This window comes from Narcine bancroftii, chromosome 5 (assembly GCF_036971445.1).
Source record: "Narcine bancroftii isolate sNarBan1 chromosome 5, sNarBan1.hap1, whole genome shotgun sequence".
Lineage (NCBI taxonomy): Eukaryota > Metazoa > Chordata > Chondrichthyes > Torpediniformes > Narcinidae > Narcine > Narcine bancroftii.
The window spans coordinates 5,280,194-5,296,184 of record NC_091473.1 but is presented as its reverse complement, the minus strand read 5'-3'; the positions used below and the strand labels follow the sequence as shown (position 1 = coordinate 5,296,184).

The 15,991-nt window shown below is 37.7% G+C and overlaps 1 protein-coding gene across 3 annotated transcripts in view; it reads right to left on the bottom strand.

The window, feature by feature from the left end:
- The window catches only part of fancd2 (FA complementation group D2), a 129,518-nt gene that overhangs the window by 21,432 nt on the left and 92,095 nt on the right, over window positions 1-15,991 (bottom strand). For all 3 annotated transcript variants that reach the window (XM_069936607.1, XM_069936608.1, XM_069936610.1), the window contains 6 exons: window positions 12,594-12,709; window positions 12,289-12,397; window positions 11,786-11,887; window positions 10,434-10,552; window positions 9,726-9,866; window positions 9,124-9,231 (listed from right to left, as the gene is read on the bottom strand). In XM_069936607.1, the coding sequence (XP_069792708.1) occupies window positions 9,124-9,231; window positions 9,726-9,866; window positions 10,434-10,552; window positions 11,786-11,887; window positions 12,289-12,397; window positions 12,594-12,709 (695 nt within the window). The remainder of the gene's footprint in view (window positions 1-9,123; window positions 9,232-9,725; window positions 9,867-10,433; window positions 10,553-11,785; window positions 11,888-12,288; window positions 12,398-12,593; window positions 12,710-15,991) is intronic.

Below are 15,991 nucleotides of genomic sequence, written 5' to 3'. Positions count from 1 at the left end.
TAGTGGAGAGCTTCTTCCATGTACAATTCATATTTGTTTGCTTTACCACAGCCCAAGCAATTCCAAGATTCTTCACTGAATTAATGCTGTTATATCACTTCCTGATTTCCCCCTAGTGTCTTCCTTTCTGCTGTTTGATTACTTTAATAGCCTGAGAAAATGTCTTGTGTAGATTGTTGGCCTTAAAAGATGTGATTACATCTTAATCTATTGGCTGGAGAAAAATGGTTGTATTCGATGACAAGTACACAACTTGGATGAAAACCATCCAAAAATGTCAAATTCCCAGGAGCATTATTGAAAACCAATAAAATCTTTTGGATGCACAGCATCTTTCCTCCTCAGGAACAGAATGGTTTTCTTTTAAAAAGGGCCAAAAGAGGGGTGTGGCCATGCTGAGGATCTGAGCAGACATATTTTGAAAGAGTTCTCCTTAAAAAGCATTAAAAAGATGGTATTAAAGCTCAAAAACCAGAATTTTATCTTTAAAAATGGATAAAACTAGTGTTAAATGACCAAGGCAACCAAAAGCAAAATCTGAAGAAGCAACAGCTCAGCCAGGAACATCGCATGAAAGCCTGATGAGGAGTGGCTCAGGAGGGGCCTTAATAGCCAACATTCTGAATAAGATGGAAACTTGGTGCACTTGTTTCACAAGTGTTGAATCAGCGATAAGAGACATATCGGAAAAGCTATTGGAAATTAAAGAAATCGTGAAAGTACTTCCTGCATTCATCATTCAGTTCTTTCCGACAATACCATAATTCATGCTGGGATTCAGACAGTATTTGTCAGATGTTTAATCACAGGGACCTACACAAAGCCCAAACTTGTCCCAACCCAAACCAGAAGAGAGGAGACAAAATATATTGGTTGGAGGATATTTTAATTTTTGCTTGGACCCAATACTTGATAAATCTGCAAGTACAGTAATGAGGACGAAAGCAGCAAAACCCACAATTTCACAATAGAATTGAATGACTCAAGTGGAGGCTGAGCTGGACAAAACAAAAGACAGGCTAAAAGCTCTAGAAGAAAAAGCAAAAACATGGGACACAGACAGAAAAGAATTAATGGACAAGATCAATCATATGGAAAATTTCAACAGATGTAACAATGTAAGAATCATTGCACTGAGAGAAGGAATCAAGGGGAAAGACCTGGTGAGCTTCTTTGAAACATAGATCCCACAACATACTGGAACAAGTTAAATGCAAAGTTGCAAATTGAAAGGGCTTACTGGACCCTCAGACCCAGAAGAACCAGAGAGCAGCAACCATGACTAGTCCTGGTAAGACTTTTGAGTTACCAGGAGAGGGATGTGATCTTGGGAGCAGCATATGAATATTCAAAAAATAAGATTAGTGGAGAACAATGCAAAATTAATGTTTTTTCATGACTTTAGCCCTGCCTTGGTCAAAGAAAGGAATTTGATGAAGTAAAGAGACAACTGTGATCTAAAGACTTTAAATATTTAATGATTTACCCAGTGACATTGAGGGTGGACATCTCAGAAGGTAATCAATGAATTTTCAAGAACAAAGAAAAAATGGAAGAATTTTTAAGAAAGTTATGATGAGAAGACTGAAAATACCACTTTAAAATGGGACTAACTGAAATACTTTTTTAAAATTTATATTTAGTAGTACCGAACCATTTTATTTTTACTGCTAAAAGAAAAATCATTGTAATTTACATGGAGAGTTCTGGAAAGAAAGGAAAGTGGTGGAGAAAGCAGCAGGATGGGAACTCTGATTTAAGGTGGAGAATGGCACCAGGAGAGAAACGGTTTTAAATGATGGTGTTAAAGGGAGGGGTTCTTCTTCTACGTCAAATTCCGAGGGCTGTTTTTAACTGTTAATGTCACTGTCAGAGCTAGGAATGTATGTGTGTTTCTTAAAAGGGGAATGCCTCTTAAAAGGGAAATGTTACAGTATTTATTAAAATTTGGAAAGATTTTATTGTTATACAATATTTGTTTGAAAAATGGTATGGATAAAACACCAAAGTTTATTAATCTTAATATTAACAGGATAAATGGGTCAGTGAAGAGGAAAAGGGTCTTGGCATACCTAAATAAAGTAAAAAACAGATATAATCTTTTTTTGCAGGAAACACATCTTACCAAATTGGAACATAATAAATTAAAGAGAATGAGTAGGACAAATAATAGTCTTCCTTTGGTTCAAAGGCAAGAGGGGTAGTGATTCTAATTAATAAAAATACACCAGTGTTAATAGAAGACACTTTGATTGATCAAGCCAGAAGATAATGTAATGGCACACTGTACAATTTATGGAGAAGCATGGACATTTATGAATATTTATGCTCCAAATTATGACAATGAAACCTTTATGAAGGATATCTTCTTAAAAACAGCAGAGAGGAGACAAAATATATTGGTTGGAGGATATTTTAATTTTTGCTTGGACCCAATACTTGATAAATCTGCAAGTACAGTAATGAGGACGAAAGCAGCAAAAACCACAATTTCATATATGAAGGATCCAAACCTTATTGATATATCTTTGGCTTGGCTTCGCGGACGAAGATTTATGGAGGGGGTAAAAAGTCCACGTCAGCTGCAGGCTCGTTTGTGGCTGACAAGTCCAATGCGGGACAGGCAGACACGGTTGCAGCGGTTGCAGGGGAAAATTGGTTGGTTGGGGTTGGGTATTGGGTTTTTCCTCCTTTGCCTTTTGTCAGTGAGGTGGGGTGGTATATATAGAGGCAATTAAATCCCACAGAAAGAGACTACTCCTTTTACTCAAGGATGCATGATTTACATACAAGGATTAACTTATTTTTAATATCTGTCCAGCTAAAAAGTAGAGTGATAACACAGACAGAGAACATAAAAAGCTATATTAAAAACTAAACAACAATACTATGAGTTAGGTGAATGGGCACACAAAGTTTTTATCTTGGCAGATTAAAGCAGAAGTCATCAAGAACGACACATGCTATAAAAACAGAGACAAACACTCCAGCATATAAACAAAAGGAAATCAATGACATTTTTAGACAACATTACACAAAATTATACAAATCAGAGTTACTAGAATACAAGAATGAAATGGAAGAATTTTTGTCCAATGTTGAACTTCCATATCTACAAGAGAGAGAAAAAATGGAACTAGACACATCATTTACAAGGCTAAAAATTGAAAAGGCCCTGAGTACCTTACAGGCTAATAAATCACCAGTGGAGGATGGATTCCCACCTGAGTTTTACAGACAATTTAAAGAACTATTAATGCCCCTGTTAATGGAGGTTCTGGACCAAGCAGTAGAAACACAGACCCTCCCGGAATAATTCTCAACTGCGATTATTACATATTGAAGACTGCTACACAGAAGGAACTCTTATGTCCTTTGAACAATTAAAACACAAATACAGAGTGGTCAACAGGTAATTCTTCTGTTTTCTCCATCTTAGATTATTCTTAAGGGAAAGATGGAGATCAATGTTGACCCTATCTGAAACTAGTGAAATGGAATGAATAGTATGAATAGGGAATACACCCAAATTTATAACAAAAATGTACTATGCTCTCCAGATCGAAAGTGCAAAACCAAGATTACAGAGGTCAAAGGAAAGATGGGAGTTGGACTTGGTTGTGGTGATTTCAGAAAGATGCTGGTCAGATTGGTGTAAGGACAGCATGACATCAATTATAAATGCAAGATATGAATTGGTTCAGTATAATTTTTTTACACTAATTATATCTTACCCCACAGAAATTACAAAGATCAACAGCAGAAATATCAGAGATGTGTTTCAGATGTGGAACTGAGACAGGAACTTTTTTACATGCTATGTGGTCATGCGTGAAGGTGAGGCCATTTTGGCAGGACATCACAGAAAAATTAACTAGGATCACAGGTGTGGCCTTCACAGGTGACCTAGAGCAATATCTACTAGGTAATTTAATGGAAATAAGCCACAAATTGAATAAATATCAAATCTTATTTATAAAAATAGTACTGGCAGTAGCAAAAAAAAAGTTTTGTGATCACTTAGAATTCTGACTCCCCTCTGCTTATAGCACAATGGACTGTGAAACAGCTGTATACCTATGTGAAAAAAAAAATCACATATAATTTAAAGAATAAATATGACCCTGTTGTAAATATTGGGTGGCCATACCTGGACCACATAGAGGCCCAAAATACAGCAATAAAAAAGGAAAAAGGACTATAAATGCAACTAATGTATATATTTAAATGTCGTTTCCCCAATTACATTCTATATATTTAAAAGATATATAAACTCTGATTGTGTGCGGATTTGTATGCTTGGAAGGGGGGGGGGGGGAGGGAGGGAGGGAGGGACTGTTTTGTTTTTGTTTGTTGTTGTTTGTGTGATATTGAAAATTTTATTATGTATTTTTTTAAATAAAATAATTTTTAAAAAAGAGCCAAAGGTTTTGTTGCACTTCCAGATGACCAGGTGAGACGTCTTCCGAATTCATCTAAGAGCCTGAATGTTCTCAAATGGATAAATAAGAAAACACTTAAGTTTGCAATCTCCTGTCACATTTCCAGCGAGCAATAGTTTATGAACTATGACACTTATGGAGTTTACAAAATTATGAGGAGTATAGACAGAGTAAATGCGAGTAGGCTTTTTCCACTGAGATTAGGAGAGATAAATAAGAGAGGATAGGGTGAAAGGGGAAAGGTTTAGGAGGAACATTAGGGAGAACTTCTTCACTACTCAGAGAGTGGTGGGAGTGTGGATTGTGCTGCCATCTGACGTGGTGGGTGCGGACTTGATCTTGAGTTTTAAGAATAAATTGGAGAAATACACGGATGGGAGAGGTCTGGAGGATTATGGAATGGGAGCAGGTTATTGGGACTAGCTGAACAATGGTTGAATGGCTAGAAGGGCCAAATGGCCTGTTTTCTGCACTGAAGCAGTCTATGGTTCTAACTAGGGCAGTCTTTTCCTCTCTTGCAATACAAGTACGTTTAAGTATGTTTCCAACATAATTCCAGTCTCATCCACATTGAACACTTGTCCTGCACAATAATCCTCGTCCCTTATTATTTGAGCAAAAGCATCAGGAAAAGCACTTACTGCATTTGCTGCTTCATTTTCACTTTAATGTGTTGCAAATTCTGCTTCAAATCACCCTCTACATACAACAAACCCTTCACTTCAAATCTTTGAACAGACTGCTTTTTCTTAAATAATCATCAGGCCAGCAGTTATTCAGCATTGATTTTGATCTTCAGGTAAAATTACCAATATTTTCAACTTAATTATCATTGCAGTTCATTGCAATGATGGTAGTCTCCATCGGTGCCAATCCTTTAACATGCTCAAGAGTGCACACTTTGTCCTTTATGATGGTTCCAATTATTGAAAGCCACTGAAATTAAATGCTTTGCTCATTTTCAATTGCATTTCTCCCTTTTCAGATTCCTTCATTTTGTCCATTTTAACTTACATTGTGAAAGTTTACCTTTTCATAGATACACTACCGTCACATGCATCTTTTTTTGCTTTTCGGAGGCATGGTAATGGCAAAATATTAAGAATTATACGTTTTGTCAAGATTACAAACCCTATTTTCCAATGTACAGTTTTGAAGTTGACTGGCATTCATGAAAGGTTGGTGAGTGAGTGAATGACGGAAATCACTTCTATTCGTGAGACGAGCATATGCACACACGTCGTACTACTGAATTTATCAGAGCTAGTTCGTGTGTACACGTGTCCATAAGCCAACTGTTTGCAACTTGAGGATAGGCTGTTTAAGATCCACCTTAACCAATCTGTTGACACCAAGGTTACTGAAAAAAAACAACTTGATAATAAGCAGTTGATTTTGGTTGAGGGAGAAATATTGGCAAGAGCACAAAGACAACCCCACACTCTTCTTTAAAATAGTATTCAATTTCTCTTGGTTTTAACATGCAGAAAGAAGGCACCTCAAAAGTGCAGAAATCCCTCATAAGGGCATTGAAGTGTGAGGTGAGATTTTGTGCTTAGATCTCTAAATTATTGCAATGAAACATACAATAATGCAGTTTTCACTTAAGGAAAAAGTGTTTGTGGTTCAAAAAAAATAGTCTTCTTAAAAATTGAAATAAGCGTAAAAGCACAAATAAAAATAATTCAGGTGCCCATTTTCAAGGAATACATGAACATGTTCAGAATATTCAAAGAATATGTGAACAGGTTCAGAATACTATCGGTGAATTCAATTTTGCTTGCCTCATTAGAGGAAGGATATAGATTCTGTGAAGAGGGTGCAGATTAAATTTACCATGATGCTGCCTGGATTAAAGAACATGTAATATGAAGCAAGGTTGACAGAGGGATTTTCTCTTTGGCGCGACAAAGGATGAGGAGTGATGAGGGATGTACAGTAAAACCCCTGGTATCTGGCAGCTATGGGGATTGGTAGATGCCGGATAAGTGTATTTTCCAATTGCTTGAGTCTTACTCTTACAATTCCTAACTAAAACACCTGCATTAAGAACGAACAGTTTAAAAGACAAAAATACTGTACTTTACTTACACTGAAAAACTTCACTTTCATGAATATATAAACATTAAAGCATGTTACTTTATCTCCAGTCACATTTTAAAAAAAACATTTATCAATTGCTCCATCTGCAGGTTCCTCCCCCTCCACGGAGCCACCTGAAAGATGAACAATAAAATTATAGATAATTAAAATCCCCCCCCCCCCCCAAATTTACAGATAAACCCTCTGACTGGAGCGACTCTTATGAATCAGGGATAAGGAGACACTTCAAGAGAGTCACCCCAATGTCGAACAGCATCATCCTGTTTCACACAACTTTATTTGAACAGCTGCTACGAGCAAAGCATGTCCAATGGCTGAATATTTGCTTCCATCTTCACCAAAGGTTTATGTGTTATTTCAGAGAACATTTACTTTTACAATTTTAAACTTGTATTTTTTCACCTATTGTTTCATTCTTATTCATTTTAATTTTAAAAATTTATTTTCCTCAAATTTTTTTGCCAGTTGCTTGAATTCCAGATACGAGGGGTTTTACTGTGTATGAAATTATGAGAGGCCTAGATAGGGTGGACAGGCAACATCTTTCTCCTGGGGTGGTAATAGCAAATTCCATAGTGTACCATAATGGAGGTAAATGATGTCAGAGGAATGTGTTTTTTACTCAGTGTGGAATAAATGGCCGGTGGAGGCTCGTACAAAGGGGACATTCAATAGACTCATAGATAGCACATGAATGCAAGAAAAATAGATGGTTATGGATGGGAGGTCAGGAAAAATCAAGATTGTTGTGGAGTAGATTTCCATTGGTCGGCACAACATTGTGGGCTGAGGGGCCTGCACTGTGCTGCAACCCTCTGTTCCAAAACACAACTTTGTTCTTTTGTGTTTGTTCCGATTCCTGTACCTGCTGCTGATTGTATCTGGTTTCTTCCTTGCTATATTAAGAAAATAAACAACTGAGAATTACAGACAACTCATGACCAGACTGCTGCGTCATTTTAATTGGCTACCATGCACTTTTGGTCTGGCTGGAATAAACGTTTTTCGTTCCTCTTCTCCCTCAGTAGCAGCCTATGTAAGATGAGGAACATGTCTCTTGGGAAATATTGAACTAGAAATCCATGTTATCTCGCAGTCATAATGACTTGAAACTCAGTTAAGAGCCTTGGCACTGTGCCATCTTTGATTTTAAGCTGCAACACAGATTAAGTTCAGCGTTCACTAGTCCAGATGAAACAACAAATGAGCCACAAGAGCATTTCAGCCTCTCCCATGTACAAATTAAAATAAAACAAGATACATTTGGAAAAGATTCAATAGGTTATAACCAATGGTAATGACCATGTTCACAATTAATGGTCTGCTTTTAACCACTGTACACTCAAAGACAACACATGAAATCTTCATTTTTGTGTCTCCATATCCACATTGCAGAATATATCCTATTAAACCATTATCTCAAATTCTTTCTTCAGTTTCAATATTAATAACACATTTAAATAATTTGTTTAGAGTATCAAAGCAATTATCAGAAAGGAAAATATAATCAAGCCCAAGGAATGTGTGCAAATCTGGTTGCCCCATTACAGGAAGGGTGTGGAGGTTTTCGAAAGCATACAGAAGAGATTTACCAAGATGCTGCTTGAATTGGAGAGTATACACAGGATAGAGGGATAAGATTTATGTGCAAGCAGTGGAGTTTTTAGTTAATTTAGGCATCATGTTCAGCACAGACAAGTGAGAAGAAGGGCCTGTTTCTGCTATAAGCTTAAATTTAAATTTAGTCATATTGCATGGTAACAGGCCCTTCCAGCCCACGAGTCTGTGACGCCCAAATACTCCAATATCCTAAACACCCATATATTTTGAAAAGTGGGAGGAAACCCACACAGACACTGGGAGAAGGTACAAACTCCTTGCAGACAGCGCCAGTGTAGCGTGAATAAAAGCTCTCATGACTGGAGGGAGAACATACGCTTTTATTAGCTTATAACTGAGGGTAGGGTCTTACAGCAGTCTTCAGAAGGGTTTTGGGTTTAGGTGGGAAACTAAGGTTATATATGGGCAGATGGGGGCAGAGCTAACCATCAGCATAACAAACTACCAGTGAATCCCAGTTCATTGCAGCCGGATTCTAACCTGGACAACTGGCGCTGTAATAGCATTGCATGAACCGCTAGGCTAAAATGTGCAGAAAATATTGAAGCAGGTATCCAAAAGTTTGAAGGAAGCAAGATAGAGAAGGAAAATTTTTTAGAGAGGGAATTCCAGATATGTTTAGAGACACAATTCTAGAGTTGAGGGCATAATTAGTAAAAGGAATGGTTATCCATTTTGATAAGATTCAAGGAGTGTATGAATCTCAAAGGCTAGAAGGAGATTACAGACACAATTTGTAAACAAGAGTGAGAATTTTATAACAAGATGTTTCCTAATTGAAGGCCAACACAAGGACAGGATGACATGAAAGATACAATAAAAGTTAGGTCAGGCAGCATAACTTTGGTTGGTTTTAAGTTTTCAGAGAGTAGAATGAGCAAGTGCAGCTAAGAGTAAGTTAGAATAGACAAATCCAAATATTAAATGGAAGAAGGTTTCAACATCGCAACAAATGTACCTTCAGGAACAGAACTTTCTTGGTAGCATTTGCTAGCAACATGTAATCCAGTTTACGAGATAGGTCCTCCAGAAGAAACACTAGTTCTGCCGACCCCAGTTGTACAACCTTTGTAACCAACAAGAGAATTCTCAGTATAGGAAGTCGCTACAAGTTAGAAACAGCTAGTAAAATCTCTACAAGTTAGGTAGCATGTGCAAAGAGAAACAGGTAACAACTCAGATCCAAGACCAGTAAACAGACCTGAATCATTTTCTCAGATCCTACCTGACCTGCTGAGCTAGTTTCTAGTATTTTCTGTTTTTATTTCAGATTTCCAGTACCAGTAGTTTGCTTTGATTTTCACAAGTCAGGTTAGGATCTGCAACCATTTTGGATCAACTTTGTTATTACTTTGCAACAACACTTATTCATTCTCCTGGTTAAATTGTCTGTTACATTGCAAAAGGTAATTAAAAGTTAATTCTATTAATGGAAGAATTTTTGCTCAGAATAAGTATATTTACTATTATATTTCAAAATGGAATATAGGGAAACATTTTTTTCAAACTGTCTGATAAATGTCAAGGCAGCTTTTTGATGTGGGCTATCCATACACTGACCTCGGTATCCAGCTCAGTATCCAGCTGGGACTTGGTTACCAGACCCGAATGAAGGACAAAAAATACATCTACATCCAGTTCCCTAAAGTAAGCTCTGTAGTTTGCCAAGTTAACAAAGACCTTTCCTTCTTCATTAGTCTCCTGCAAAACACATAATAGAATGTCACTTGGGTATTTACAGGTATATTTATTTCTTTTTATTGTTCATACAGTGATCACTGAGCATCAATAGTTTATGAAGTACGGACCATTAATGTACATCACGCTATTCTGACCAAGAAAACTATTCTTTCACAAGTATCCAAAAAAAAGTACAAAATCACTCCATGTGATCTACAATAACAACATTTTTAAAAAAATACATGTGGGATTAATTCAAGATCTTAGTTACATGTGTTCTGAAGCAGCCACATCAGGGAATATTGAAACAATGCCATGGATTTTTCGATAACATTTTGAGTACACCCAAAAACAATGTCTGATCTCATCCTTTAACCAGTTAAAGCAAGAATAAATTATGTGGCAGTGACTCATTATTGCAAAATCTGGGTAAGGAATTACAAAATCTGGGTGAGGAATTACATTTTAAAGCTTTACCTGAAAAGTCACTGAAAGAAAACAGAGATAAAGAGATACACAAGCACACTAACATGGTACCAGCAGAGTCAGGGATGCCTTCATGCCTAAGACAGTCTATTTTAACTGTACCTTCCCTTGAGTATTCTCGGTTTGCATCTGACTTCCTTCTGCATGATCCTCTGTTTGAGAGCTGTCAACGGAGGAGTTCTTGCTGCCTTCTGACTTCTGCTTTTTCTTGTTCTTCAGATCTTGAATGAAAACCCCATGTTAAAAAACAAAAACATTAACATCTTTTAGGATCTGAAATTTGATGGATTATTCTGTTTGATAGCATAAAATGCCCTAATTTCCTTGCTTTACTCTGATGGAAAAAGTGATCCAGCCTGATAGGTTAATCAGAGCAGAGTCCAGATTTCTTCCTCACTAAAGTTACTGAGCAGTTGTAAGCATCAAGAATTCTGACTGATATTCATTTTCCTATCATCTCTTTTACAGAGATCACCTCAACCATTGAATTACAGTATTTGGATCCTCTTGAATCCCCAGGCTAATTTAGGAACATCACATTTTATTTGTATTATGAGGCATTTCATTTTAGTGTGACTGTCACTTTACGGGTTAACAAATTGAGGGCTAGTATAAGCTGTGACCATTCACAACTATGGAGAGAACTGAGTTGGCAACAATCAGATACAGACTGTGCCTCAGGTTTATCCTCTTGAAGTGAAGGAATATTTGTTGTTTTTATCCAGGCACGGGTGTGAAGAGTCATTTGAGAGACACACAAAGGAACAGGCACTTTGTGATCAGCAGCCATTTTTAAGGAACAGCACTTCGAGCTATCTGAAGGAACAGTGTGCTGGAGTGGCTCTGTGTGGTATGGTCAATTTATTTGTTTCTCCTTGTCAGAAATTTTGATCCCAACATGACCAAAGGAAGGGTAATTTTGAAGGGGAATTATTAAATCCCACTGTGAGCAAAGGAAAGGTCACTTTGACTGACCCGTATTTGGGTATTGGAAGCAGGAGAATTACTGCATTTGGATCGTGACCATTGTGAAGGTCGTTTTGGACTGACGGCGCCTGAGTTCTGGAAGTATTGTGAAAGTCACTTGTTCTGTTTCCTCTGCACCAAGAAAAGTGAAGTAGTGACCACCATCCATGTGAAACCACACACACACCCATTTGTGCATGTCAATCTAAAGCCAAATTACTTTCACTCCCCAACATCTCACCAGAAAGAGAGGAGACAGTTGTAATTAAATTCACCCTGATACAGACTGATACAGAATCCCTAGGAAATAGTCATCAATCCTATCTTTAGTCACTGAGAGTATATGATCTGAAGGAAAATAAGGTCCTAGTATTTAACTCATAACAATACGCCGACTTTAGACACTTTTCTGGCCAATTCAAAATTAGCATCTGTAGAAAGAGAAGCAGTTAACAACTCAGCTCTACTCGTTATGGAGCATTGATCACCTTTATTTCCTTTCTTAGCTGCTGCTACAGGAGCTACAGTTGGAGGCATCTCTGTGATCTCCGAATCAAAGTTTGCTAGCGGAGGGACATATCCAGGAGTTGCTGAAACACAAGAGAGATAATGCAAGTTAGAAGGTTAGAAGTGAACTCCAAGAAGAGCAGTGGCACTTTAAGTGTGAAAATAAATATTAAACACAAAAATATTTTTTTCCTTGACATAACTATTATCTAATATTTTCAGATGACCTTTGGAGGATCATGAGTTCCAAAATACAAGTGTTTTTAATTCTGAGATATAAACTAATGTCTTGCACGAAGGAAGAGAACAAGGAAAAAAAAAGAGAATTTAATTTCGTTTTGAACCAGGAATTGAATGGCAAACTTCCAAATTCATATCCCATTTTTGCCTTCATTTAATTGTTCTATTTGGACCAGCAGCTAATGGCTTGACAGGAAGTAGGCAGAGTATTTATTACATAATAGAAACACAAGCCAAAGCAAACCTGCTAGACACTTCTCAAGTAGTCCCTGTAGCTGAGTAATGTTCTGCAAACGAAGGAGTACCTTTCCTTTCATCTCAGTGTCCTGCTGTTTACAAAATCCATTCACGATCTTGAAAATAGATAAAAATTCATCACAAATGGCACGTCCATAGACATGAAAGTTATCAAATGAGTCATAATTTGAATACCCTATTTTGAATTTGTAATTCAACGTGAGGTTAACAATCAAATCCATGGAAACTATCACAAAGTGAACTTTTAAAACTCAAAAAGCTCCATTCTGTTGACTTTACAAGTAATGTTACCTCTCTGAACCAATTGAGAGCATGAAACAGCAATGAACAAAGCAGCTCCCGTTCTTGTTTAGACAATGACTCCACCTTCTCCACAAGCTCCAAGTTGGTCAGGTAGAGGGGACAACCTGCAATTAGACAAATTAGCTGAGTAAAGCCAAATGATCCAAAAATCGTGAATTTTATGCTGAAATGTTCTTTTGCCTTGTATGCACCAAGGTTTTTAAACACACAAGGCCATAAAGCAAGATTCACTTTGTATTACACTACATTTATTACACAGGTATTGCAACTGTGTGTAATGATAGAGATCATGGTTGCAATGCAACTAGCAATGCCTTACTGTTTGATTATACTTGGGTGCCAGCAGGGGGCTGACACACAATATGCAGATCTGTAATGGAACTTGCAGCCTCATGGCTCTGTTTACATCAACTTTAAAGTAAAGAAACTTTTCCTTCATCCATGTGTTGTCTAAGAACTCAAACATACGAATACAAGATGAAACATGGTGTCAGAAGTGAGATGGAGGAAATTAGAAGGAAATACTTTAAAAAGTAAAATCTAAAGTCAGCAACTGATCAGTGAAGAAAAGCTAACACAGTGAAAAATGGAAGGATTATATCCACCAGCGAAACTTCAGCTGACAGGTAATGTGGCTGAAAATTGGAACAGATTTAAATAGCATTTTTGATTGTATTTAGTGGCAGTCAAAGCTGACAAAAGTAATAAAGTGAAAGTGTCAGTTTTCTTACATGTCATGGGTGATGAAGCCCTGGAGGTGTATAATAACTTCACATTTGCTACAGAAGGAGACAAAATGAAATTAGAAAAAAAATAATGGAACAGTTTGAGCCATTCTGCATACCTAAATGTAACATAATGTTTGAGAGGCAGAGATTTTTCACATGTACAGAAAACAAAATAAAGTATTGATCAGTGTGTGACTGAATTGAGAAACAGAAGCAAAACGTGTGAATTTGGTAGACTTACTGACTCGCTGATAAAAGACAGTCTTGTGTGTGGTATTCCAGATAATAGTCTAAGGGAAAGACTGCTAAGAAAGCAAAATCTAGACCTGGAAAAAGCCATAGCACGCTGTAGAGCTACAGAAACTGTAAAATTCCAGGCAAAAGAGCTGTTCAGTGAAACTAGCTGCAACGTGGATGCAGTGAGTAGGGACAGACACAAACTGTTTAACAAAAATCATGCCAAAGTGGAAAAAGAGGCTTGGCCAGCAAACAAAAATGAAAGGGACAATTGAAAGCCATGTCATCAATGTGGTACACAACATCTACCAAAAAAATGTCCAGCATATGGTAAAACATGCTATATGTGCAACAAAAGCAAACATTATGCCCGTGCTGTAGGAACCAAGTGCAACAAAGCAAAGTTCATGCAGTAGGTGAAAGGGAGATAGAGGAATTCTATGTAGTTGTAGTGACTGAAAACAAGAAAGAAAACAGAAACTGGATGTTGAGATTAAAAGTGAATGATATATACATTTCAGTTAAATTGGATACTGGAGCACAAATTATTGTAATATCAGAGACTGATTTTAAGAAGATTAAACCCAGACCAAAGACGTATTGGAACAAAAGTGAAGGTGACAGGATATTCAGGTACCAATATACCAGTGCAAGGAGAATGCATGGTTAAAGTGAAACACAAGGACAAAGAGCACAGGCTTTCCTTGTCCTGCATGGATCCTTTTTTAGCATATCTTTTCTCAGACTCTTTGGGACAAGGATTTTATTTCCTTTGTAGATGATTTCTTCAACCACTGACAGTTCCGCCCTGCAGTTCCAGTACTCTGAAATGTCAGGTAAGCAGTCCTGCTTAATGTTAGGCCATCCATCCAAGATGTTTTTTCTCAGTTGTCTCAGTGTTTCATCTTTGTTTGTGTACCAAAGGATGATGAAGCAAGTTCAAGACTGTACACATTCAACAGTCCATTTACAGATACAGATTCCTAAGGTTACCATTCGGAATTGCCTCAGCTCCTAAAGTGTAGCACAAAACTATCCATATGGTCTATGAGCACCTGGATGGAGTTGATTACATCATAGTCTGGGGAACCACGAGAAGGGAGCTTGACGAGAGACCAAGGAAAGTCCTGGAAGCAACAAGGAAAGCAAACCTGAAGCTGAATAGAGAGAAATGCCAAATCGAGGTGACAGAACTAACATTTGTAGGAGATATTATTGGCAGTGAGGGCATCAGATCAGATCTCAGAAAGGTGTCCGCCAGTGGGAACATGCCAAGGCCACAATACTAAAAGGACATAGAGGTTTAATGGAATGGTCAACTATATGGGTAAATTCATATCCAACCTCTCAGAAAAGATGGCTCCATTGAGAAGACTAACAGAAAAGAACATTGAACGGGAGTGGGATCATGACCATGAAAAGTCATGGAGGGAACTAAAGAAAGTGCTCACAAAGGAACCAGTTCTGAAGTTTTATGACCCAGCGAGACCCATAAAGATATCGCCAGTTGCATCACATAGTAGGCTCGGTGCAGTTCTTCTGCAAAAATATGATGACTGGCAACCGATTGTGTATGCTTCACGCTCAATGACAGAAGCGGAGATGCGATACGCTCAAATTGAAAAGGAGCTGCTCAGCATCACATACACCTGTGAAAGATTTCATAAGTTTGTCAGGACAAGCAATCAGTGTAGAGATTGACCATAAACCCTTGATTGCATTGTTCCAAAAGCCATTAAATGAATGCCCACTTAGAACACAAAGAATGATGATTAGGCTGCAACTCTATACACGGAATATGGCGTACATTCCAGGTAAGCTAATGTACACAGCAGACATGTTGTCAAGAGCTGTTGACACAAGAAAGCCCGCAAACACCAAAATGAATGAAGACATGAATGCCTTCATGGACATGATTGCAAGTGCACTGCCCATATCAGATGCAAAAATGGAGCTCAAAGTCAGACACAAACAAGGATGAAACACTGAGACAACTGAGAAAAAACATCTTGGATGGATGGCCTAACATTAAGCAGGACTGCTCACCTGACGTTTCCGAGTACTGGAACTGCAGGGCGGAACTATCAGTGGTTGAAGAAATCATCTACAAAGGAAATAAAATCCTTGTCCCAAAGTGTCTGAGAAAAGATATGCTAAAAAAGGATCCATGGAGGACATATCAGATCGAAAAATGTAAGAAAAGAGCACGAGAGGCCAAGAATCAACAATGATACAACAAATGAAGTGTCAAACTGTACAATATGCCAGAAGTATCAAGCAAGCAATCCTGCAGAATCACTAAAGCCACACCCAGCAACATACAGACCTTACCAGAAGGTAGGCGCTGACCTAATCGAATGTCAAGGGTTGGACAACCTGGTAGTCACAGACTGTATCCAGAGGTGTGTAAATTGAACACCA